General features: G+C 45.2%; 1 protein-coding gene across 1 annotated transcript; it reads left to right on the top strand.

The window, feature by feature from the left end:
* The first annotated feature begins 9610 nt into the window (after positions 1-9610).
* Positions 9611-10462, top strand: LOC123748872 (uncharacterized). The gene has a single exon (XM_045731002.2). It carries the CDS (start codon positions 9611-9613, stop codon positions 10460-10462), a length of 852 nt encoding a protein of 283 aa, XP_045586958.2.
* Positions 10463-10716: the final 254 nt, after the last annotated feature.

Below are 10716 nucleotides of genomic sequence, written 5' to 3'. Positions count from 1 at the left end.
TCCACCAGCAAGTGTTCCACCACCAAGTGTTCCACCACCAAGTGTTCCACCAGCAGGTGTTCCACCAGCAAGTGTTCCACCAGCAAGTGTTCCACCAGCAAGTGTTCCACCACCAGGTGTTCCACCAGCAAGTGTTCCACCACCAGGTGTTCCACCACCAAGTGTTCCACCAGCAAGTGTTCCACCAGCAAGTGTTCCACCAGCAGGTGTTCCACCAGCAAGTGTTCCACCACCAGGTGTTCCACCAGCAAGTATTCCACCAGCAAGTGTTCCACCAGCAGGTGTTCCACCAGCAGGTGTTCCACCAGCAGGTGTTCCACCAGCAAGTGTTCCACCAGCAGGTGTTCCACCAGCAAGTGTTCCACCAGCAAGTGTTCCACCAGCAGGTGTTCCACCAGCATGTGTTCCACCAGCAAGTGTTCCACCAGCAAGTGTTCCACCAGCAGGTGTTCCACCAGCAAGTGTTCCACCAGCAAGTGTTCCACCAGCAGGTGTTCCACCAGCAGGTGTTCCACCAGCAAGTGTTCCGCCAGCAGGTGTTCCACCAGCAAGTGTTCCACCAGCAAGTGTTCCACCAGCAAGTGTTCCACCACCAGGTGTTCCACCAGCAAGTGTTCCACCACCAGGTGTTCCACCACCAAGTGTTCCACCAGCAAGTGTTCCACCAGCAAGTGTTCCACCACCAGGTGTTCCACCAGCAAGTGTTCCACCACCAGGTGTTCCACCAGCAAGTATTCCACCAGCAAGTGTTCCACCAGCAGGTGTTCCACCAGCAAGTGTTCCACCAGCAGGTGTTCCACCAGCAGGTGTTCCACCAGCAAGTGTTCCACCAGCAGGTGTTCCACCAGCAGGTGTTCCACCAGCAAGTATTCCACCAGCAGGTGTTCCACCAGCAAGTGTTCCACCAGCAAGTATTCCACCAGCAAGTGTTCCACCAGCAGGTGTTCCACCAGCAAGTGTTCCACCAGCAAGTGTTCCACCACCAGGTGTTCCACCAGCAAGTGTTCCACCACCAGGTGTTCCACCACCAAGTGTTCCACCAGCAAGTGTTCCACCAGCAAGTGTTCCACCACCAGGTGTTCCACCAGCAAGTGTTCCACCACCAGGTGTTCCACCAGCAAGTATTCCACCAGCAAGTGTTCCACCAGCAGGTGTTCCACCAGCAGGTGTTCCACCAGCAGGTGTTCCACCAGCAAGTGTTCCACCAGCAAGTGTTCCACCAGCAAGTGTTCCACCAGCAAGTGTTCCACCAGCAGGTGTTCCACCAGCATGTGTTCCACCAGCAAGTGTTCCACCAGCAGGTGTTCCACCAGCAAGTGTTCCACCAGCAAGTGTTCCACCAGCAGGTGTTCCACCAGCAGGTGTTCCACCAGCAGGTGTTCCACCAGCAAGTGTTCCGCCAGCAGGTGTTCCACCAGCAAGTGTTCCACCAGCAAGTGTTCCACCAGCAGGTGTTCCACCAGCAAGTGTTCCACCAGCAGGTGTTCCACCAGCAAGTGTTCCACCAGCAGGTGTTCCACCAGCAGGTGTTCCACCAGCAAGTATTCCACCAGCAGGTGTTCCACCAGCAAGTGTTCCACCAGCAAGTATTCCACCAGCAAGTGTTCCACCAGCAGGTGTTCCACCAGCAGGTGTTCCACCAGCAAGTGTTCCACCAGCAGGTGTTCCACCAGCAAGTATTCCACCAGCAAGTGTTCCACCAGCAAGTGTTCCACCAGCAGGTGTTCCACCAGCAGGTGTTCCACCAGCAAGTGTTCCACCAGCAGGTGTTCCAAAAGGGGTTCCACCAGCAAGTGTTCCACCAGCAAGTGCTCCACCAGCAAGTGTTCCACCAGCAGGTGTTCCACCAGGTGTTCCACCAGCAAGTGTTCCACCAGCAAGTGTTCCACCAGCAGGTGTTCCACCAGCAAGTGTTCCACCAGCAAGTGTTCCACCAGCAGGTGTTCCACCAGCAAGTGTTCCACCAGCAGGTGTTCCACCAGCAAGTGTTCCACCAGCAGGTGTTCCAAAAGGGGTTCCACCAGCAAGTGTTCCACCAGCAAGTGTTCCACCAGCAAGTGTTCCACCAAGTGTTCCACCAGCAGGTGTTCCCCCAGCAAGTGTTCCACCAGCAGGTGTTCCACCAGCAAGTGTTCCACCAGCAGGTGTTCCACCAACAAGTGTTCCACCACCAAGTGTTCCACCAGCAAGTGTTCCACCAGGTGTTCCACCAGCAAGTGTTCCACCAGCAAGGTGTTCCACCAGCAGGTGTTCCACCAGCAAGTGTTCCACCAGCAGGTGTTCCACCAGCAAGTGTTCCACGAGGCTCCAGAGTGTAAACAACGCACTTCACGAGTAGTGAACACAGACGGGCCAGACTCAGGCCCGAGTGTATGCTAATGAGTGAATGGATTGACGGCTCCAGAGCTGCGCTTTCTCGGCATATAGCGAGAACAACATGTTGTGCTCTCCCTTGGCCCAAGTTAAGATAACAACGGTTTGCATGTGTAGACGCACACACGCGCGCGCACACATATATCTCTTTATATCATATATATCACAGTTTCAAATGTAGATATGATAGAGCTCAGTAGGCTCAGATATCTGTACATCAGTTGATTGATGGTTGAGAGGCGGGACCAAAGAGCCAGAGCTCAACCCCTTACAAGCTCAACTTGGTGAGTACACACACATACACAGCAATTCAAGATTCGCAGTTCACAAACCTGATTTAGATTCCCTCCCGAAACAAATGGGCAGTTTTTTTCCGTCTGATGCATCTGTTTACCCATCGGGGAGTTAGACAGGTGATGTAAGCTGCCTTTCACCACCTTCCTTGACCTTCAACACCTTCTCTACTCTTCACCACCAAAAAAAATCCAAAGCGGTTGGGCACTACCCTGATCCTCCCCAACTCCTCCCCCCCCCCCCACCTTTTTTATCCCAATCTTAACTCAAGATTTCCTACGTCCTTACCCAATCTCCCCTACCCCGGCTTAGTACCTCTATGGGACCTGGATTGGTATTCTTAGTAAAGTCTAAGTCTGGTACCTAGCAAGACTGAAAATTGGAATAATTGGATAATTCATGTTAAAGGGGAGGAGAGGATAATGGGCTCGAACCCGAGCCACTTATGAAACTCCTCGAAGAACTACCAGTCGCCTTGCAAAGTTTACTGAGGCTAACCCTAAGCATTTGGCCTTCACCTTCGTTCATACAGATTTTCTCTTATAGTTATATTATATATATATATATATATATATATATATATATATATATATATATATATATATATATATTATATATATATATATATATATATATATATATATATATATATATATATATATATAGCGGCTGCTCGTGGGCATTATAGAGGTCATTTACTGTGAGCCAAACTCATAATTAAACTAATTCTTTTCAATTAGAAAAGTTTAAGTAACTCTGTAAAGTGGGAGAAAGTTTTTCACTTATGGGAGGAACAGTTTGCAAGTGACCTCGTGACTGGAATGAGAAGGCGGACAGAGACAAACTTGGCTGAGAAGGCCAGGAGAAAGGAACGGAATTAAGGGATTAAAAACAAATGGAAGAGATGGGAGAAAGGGAATAGGAAATGGCAAGTGAAAGGAGAGAGAAAGCAAGAGATATGATAAAAAAAAACAAAGGGAAAAATTCCAATGAAAGCCACAGGCAAAGATGTCTATTGTGTTTGAAGTCTATTACAGGTGACCCAAGTCTATTTCACAACTTGGGTCACCTATAGTTAAGTGTTTTAAGTAACCCTCTGCGCAACATATAGGAAATCAGATCTGTATATATTGACCATATACGTATATATATTGACCATATATGTATATATGGTCAATATATAATTACACTTGACCTGCTAGTTATAACAGGTCAGGTGTGTGATACACAGCCACTGTTACACCTGGCTTTTGAGGTCACTCGAAATATATGACGCTATTGGGATTTATATTTTGCTGTCTTCTACAACTCAAGGCGCTCAGTCCAAAATTCTCACTTTTTTTCCTGTCTTCTTCAACGACCTCGCTAAGGAAAGGGGACAGGAACTATTATGAGAAAGCGCCAAGCCATTACGACTAAATAGCACTTGGAAGGGGTCAGGATAAGGATTTGGGATGGGACGGGGGGAAGGGAATGGTGCTCAACAACTTGGACGGTCGAGGATTGAACGCCGACCTGCACGAAGTGCAGCCAAAGTGATTGGGTAACATCTTCACCAAGTATACAATCATTAATTCCTCGATTGGCCAATCATTCCTCTTCACAATACACATATGCGAACCATCAAATGTTCTGATATTTCTACTTCACTATTTTGATAGTGCCAAATAGTTTCACTTCACTATTTGGATAGTGCCAAATAGTTCCACTTCACTATTTGGATAGTGCCAAATAGTTCCACCTCACTATTTAGATCCACTTCCACCTTAATGTATACATTAAATACTAATTAAATATTCTAAATAATACTAAATAATTAAATATTAATACTAATAATTAAATATTAATACTTAATAAATAAAAATTATATACATTAAATATTCCACCCAATAGTTCCACTTCCCCTTAATGTATACATTATATATAATATGAACCCCTACAGTCCCCCTTATAATAAAGAAATTACAAGGGTCGAGCTTTAAATTAAACGATGGTTAAAAAAATATCTTCTAGCTTGGTATACGAGTCAAGTAATTATCATTCTTAATCCTTTGAAGATTACTACTTGTAAAGTAATGAGAGGGACAGAGAGCAATAATAAAGGGGGATGGGAAGAGTAGAGAGCACGAAACGAGGAGTAACTGGGAAAAATTGTTACAATCTGAGGTGAAAACAATATCGAGAAAGATTAATAATACCGAAAAATGCTACACAGTAATAACTTTGAATTGATATGAAATAGAGAAATATTAATATGATTGAAGACTTCTCCAGCGGGCACGGGCGCGCACACACATGAACACACGCACACACACGCACACACACGCACACACACACACACACACACGCACACACACACACGCACACACACACACACACACAGTAGAGAAACAAATGCAATTTCCAAGTCAAATATGTATACACATTCATGTCAATTCCCAGTACAGGTGTGTGTCTGTATTGGTGAGGAGCACCTCCTCTCTTACACACCTGACCTCTCTCTCTCTCTCTCTCTCTCTGGTGAGAGAGAGAGAGACAGCAAGATGCAGATAGAGAGAGCAACAGAGAGAGCATACCGAAGTATGATAAAGGGACAGAGAAGCAGAGAGAGAGAGAGAGAGAGAGAGAGAGAGAGAGAGAGAGAGAGAGAGAGAGAGAGAGAGAGAGAGAGATAAAAGGACAGAGAAACAGAGTGAAAAAAACAAAGCACAGAAATCAGACACAGAAACAGAGATACAGAGATAAAGATGGAAAAACAATTGACTTCTGGCGTGTATACCTTCCTCTCCCCCCTCCCCCCTCCCCCCCTTCCCCTCACCCCCATATCCCCAACCACACACCCCCAAGTCCCCACCCCTGACAAAAAAAAATGTCATTTTCTCTCTAACTTTCCAATCAAGGACGCCCCACTCTTTCCTGAGCTATGGAATATTGTTATGTTCACCGCCTTCCTGTGTGTGTACAGCCAGCATCTAAGGCAGCAGCAGAGAACTTGATCTCCTCCTCAATCTCCACTATTTCTCCTTGTCCTCCTCAACCTCTATTGCTTCTACTGTATAGTTGAGGTAGATATACTACGTCCATCTTTTAACTCTCAATTCCCACTATTCTTCCTCTTCTCCTTTGTTCTAGTTCTCTTGTTGCTCCTTATTCTCCTGCTACGTCTCTTCCTTGTGTCTCTTATTATGTGTCTATAAGAAGAGACATAAGATATCTTGTTTAGCTTCATTAAATAATCTTACCTGTGGCAGGTGGTTACCGTTACCTGTGGCAGGTGGCTACCGTTACCTGTGGCAGGTGGCTACCTTTACCTGTGGCAGGTGGCTACCGTTACATGTGGCAGGTGGCTACCGTTACCTGTGGCAGGTGGTTACCGTTACCTGTGGCAGGTGGCTACCTTTACCTGTGGCAGGTGGCTACCGTCACCTGTGGCAGGTGGTTACCGTTACCTGTGGCAGGTGGCTACCTTTACCTGTGGCAGGTGGTTACCGTTACCTGTGGCAGGTGGCTACCGTTACCTGTGGCAGGTGGTTACCGTTACCTGTGGCAGGTGGCTACCTTTACCTGTGGCAGGTGGTTACCGTTACCTGTGGCAGGTGGCTACCTTTACCTGTGTCAGGTGGCTACCGTTACCTGTGGCAGGTGGCTACCGTTACCTGTGGCAGATGGCTACCGTTACCTGTGGCAGGTGGCTACCGTTACCTGTGGCAGGTGGCTACCGTTACCTGTGGCAGGTGGCTACCGTTACCTGTGGCAGGTGGCTACCGTTACCTGTGGCAGATGGCTACCGTTACCTGTGGCAGGTGGCTATCGTTACCTGTGGCAGGTGGCATTCTGTATTTCTTTGCTAACTCTTACTTCTTTGAGGTATATCTAGTTTCATAAATGTTCACCTATGTCCTTTTTTCGTGTCATCCAATTACTTGGAACAGGTAACTCTCTAAACTGTATGTGGGGCCTAAGTATTTTGTAGGTGGAGAATATGTCTCCTGTGACCTCTCTTTTTAAGGTAAATTTACACTGCTTTCAACTGTCTTATTATTTAAGATTGGTTGGACTTCACAAGTGGAGGGAGAGGGGGTCCAATTTGAGTGCTTCATATTCTAGAAGTGGTCTGACGTAGGTTCTGAATACTGACTCGATGGTGAGTCTGTTCTAGTTTTCCAACATTTTTCATATGTTTGCAGTTTTGCATAAATGATATTATAACATTTGTTGATATATTTCCGGAGGTGTTTCCTGTTAGTCAGGTTCCCACTAAGTGTGTGTGTGTGTGTGTGTGTGTGTGTGTGTGTGTGTGTGTGTGTGTGTGTGTGTGTGTGTGTGTGTGTGTGTGTGTACTCGCCTATTTATGTTTGCAGGGATTTGCTTTGGCTCTTTGGTGTGTGTGTGTGTGTGTGTACTCGACTAGTTGTGCTTGCAGTAGGGATGAGGGTTGAGCTTCGGCTCTTTAGTCCCGCCTCTCAGTTGTCAATTAACTGGTGAATAGGTTCCCCAAACTAGTGGGCCCCATCAATAGCTTTCGGTTCGAGCGGAATCTATAAGGGATGGCCTTCATTTTAAGGACCTCCACAACTTATAGGTTAGAGTTTGGGTCATTAACCAGGACCAGTCTCGCTCTACTGAATTCCCCGGCAACCTGCTACCAACTGGAGCACGGTTGACATAGGCATCGACATCACCTCACATGCACCAGTCAGGCTCTCACACTGCTGGACATTAATTACGTTTATATAGTATAGTTCCTTTAGTACAGACTGCAGTGTTAACGCCACCTTTCCCTTACGAGACTATTACATCTATGAAAGATGTAACTAAATTAGATAGATGACATGATCACGACATGGAAGATTCTTGAAAATGAAATGATCTCAACATGAAAGATTCTTGAAAATACAAAAATACTATGATTGTGTGGAAATTAGAAACATATCTCAGCCATGGGGATGTAATGTGACCCCTCATAAGAAAAGTAGAAAGATGAAAGAAGCTTGAAAGGGAAAAGAGATAAGTCTTACTAATCAACTGAACCTGCTAAAGGGTTTTTTGTCATTGCAATGGGGACTACATTTTTTACCTGATCAACCAGGCTGTGACTCATACGTCAGGCTGCGAGCAGCCGCGTCCAACAGCCTGGTTGATCAGTCCAGCAACCAGGAGGCCTGGTCGACGACCGGGCCGCGGGGACACTAAGCCCCGGAAGCACCTCAAGGTAACCTCAAGGTAAGGTACAGTGATTACAAGATGGGGGGGGGTTGCAGAAGGTAAGCTCGTAGATCAACCTCGTGTACGGGATTACAAATAAATAACTTAAACTAAGCCACAGGAGGAACAGGAAGAACGCGTCGACTGCATATTCCAAGGCTTCCACAACACCTCCGTTGCAGTATCCCTTCATTAAGGCAAATTGCAGCAGGGTGAAGTGACTTAGTAACATAAAATATGGCTTGAAAGACATTGTTTTTTGGCTTAAAAACCTTAAAGCTTAGATGTCTTAAAAGACATTATGAATAACATTTCTGATTAAATAGACTCAAACAAGTCAATGTTTACCGATGATGAGAAAATAATTACAAAAATAAGGACATGGAAACACTGAAAAAAACACTTGAAATTTTCAACATAAAATAAGATTATTCCCATAAGTTGGATTAGGGCATGACTATACCAAAGGAAACAGAGAGTTAGTATAAATGGGGTCAAGTCAGAGTGGGAAAATGTTGTTAATGAAGTGCCTCAAGGCTCTGTCCTGGGACCTCTGTTATTTATAATATATATAAATGATTTAGATTCAGGTTTGAGCAGCAATATTTGCAGATTTGCCGATGATACAAAAATCGGGAGGGAAATAAACACGGAAAAAGATTCACTATCACTTCAAGACGATCTAAATAGGGTTTTGAATTGGTCAAAAGATTGGCAGATGCAGTTTAATGCTGATAAATGTCAAGTTTTGAGGCAAGGTAGTGATGATAGAGTTACAAGATACGAGCTAGATGGTGTTGAGATTGCGAAGTCGGATTGCGAAAGGGATCTGGGAGTTATGATTAGTAAGAATTTAAAACTAAAGGATCAATGCATGAATGTTCGAAATAAGACAAATAGGACACTGGGATTTATTAATCGAAGCGTTAGTAACAAGACACCTGGTGTGGTTCTTCAGCTATATCTAGCTCTGGTTAGGCCCCATTTAGGTTATGCAGTTCAGTTTTGGTCGCCGTACTATAGAATGGATATAAATTCCCTAGAACGCGTCCAGCGTAGGATGACAAAGTTAATCCCTCCAAATTAGAAACCTATCATATGAAGAAAGATTAACATAGCTTAAATTACATTCACCGGAAAGGCGAAGAGTTAGTCGTAACATGATAGAAGTGTACAAGTTGATGAATGGACATAACAAAGGGGATATTACTAGGGTACTCAAAGTATCAACACAAGACAGAACACGAAACAGTGGGTATAAACTGGATAAGTTTAGATTTAGGAAAGGATATGTAGGGAAATAGAATTGATCGCATTGAAGCTGAGAGACTCATATAGAACCCAAGAGAGACAGAGAGCAAAAGGCCATAAGTGAAAATGATAGGAACCCGGCCGGGGGGTGGGGGGGGGGGATAAGGAGGAAGGGTGCCCAACCACTTGGACGGTCGGGGATTGAACGCCGACCTGCATGAAGCGAGACCGTCGTTCTACCGTCCAGTCCAAGTGGCTGAGGTGTGTTTTAGCAAACGATCGACGACTACTCCATTAACCGGCAATAATATCCTAGATGACATAAAATTAGTCAAGTGGCTGTCAAAGCCGGGAGTTCCATCTTGACTAATATTTGTCATCTAGGATATTAATATCAGGGTAACGGGACTAGTCAGTGGCTTATTAAAAATTACCAGATCAGAGGCTTGCTAGAAGTTACCGGATCAGAAGCTTACCAAGAGTCAAGATGAAACTTCTCGGTTCAGGGACGTATGGGACAGTGTCCCTCATGGACTGGGACGGCCAGCCAGCAGCGCTGAAAGTAGCAAAATCTTCAGAGTTTTCAGCAGTGTTTAAAAGCGAAGGCAACGTGCTCTCGTTACTGAATGGTGCAGGAGGCGCCCCTTTGTTGTTGCATAGGTCAGTGAATCCACCATCACTTGTGACCACCTATAAAGGCAACCAGACCCTACAAGACGTCTTGAGACGTCCCAAATATGACCTTCTCGAGTTAGGACTTGAGGTTGGCATAAAGTTACAAGAGGTTCACGAGGCGGGTATAGTACACAATGATATCAAATGTGATAACGTCATGATCCAAGGTCCGCCCCACAACCCACAGGTTAGTATAATTGATTATGGCTTGGCCTCCAGAAACAACGTGAAAATTTTTCTTGAAGGGGACCCGACTATCAATACTATATATGCCCCCGAGGTCCTTCAGAAGAAGGCGAGCACTTTTGCCTCAGACGTCTACTCTTATGGGAGGCTAATGCTGGTGATAAAGAAGCGGTTGCCCAAGCATCACCCGGAACTAGATAAGTTGCTTCGGGAAGCAACAAACAAGATCCCAAGGCGGCGCCCAACCCTTCCTATCTTTCTTCGGCGTTTACGCGAAGTCATAAGCAAAATCTCACCGAATACGAAAAGTTCCTGTAAAAAGCAGGACACCAGAGCAATCTCCGACAGTTTGAACGCCAAGAAACTGCGAGAGCGCCGGACAAAGCGCATTCGGAGCCCATCTCCAAACATGTCCGCTCAGCGCGGCATGAAACTGCGCAAACGACCTAAAACGCGCCATCAGACCCCAGCCAAATAGGATAAAAATTTACAACGCGGTAAAAAGAAAAAGCCAAAAAATGCCCTGAGAAACCGAACCCAAGTCTTAGAGGCTACACGAACCTTAGTCAGCTGTAAGACTAAAGGACTCGGGACATTTGTTAAATAAATTGTTCCTATAATTTTTTCAGTGTTTAAATTCAAATTTAGTCTGTTAAATAATTAGTCAAAAATATGAAAAACTTGTTTTATTTGTTTTAAAATATAGCACCATTTTCTATTGCTATAAAATTT

This window comes from Procambarus clarkii, chromosome 4, assembly GCF_040958095.1.
Source record: "Procambarus clarkii isolate CNS0578487 chromosome 4, FALCON_Pclarkii_2.0, whole genome shotgun sequence".
Classification (NCBI taxonomy): Eukaryota; Metazoa; Arthropoda; class Malacostraca; order Decapoda; family Cambaridae; genus Procambarus; species Procambarus clarkii.
The sequence above is the reverse complement of the archived record's forward strand: the minus strand, read 5'-3'. Positions and strand labels throughout refer to the sequence as shown.

Coding starts and splice junctions, on each gene's coding strand:
- LOC123748872 (XM_045731002.2), top strand. CDS start 9,611: ATGAAACTTCTCGGTTCAGGGACGTATGGGACAGTGTCCCTCATGGAC.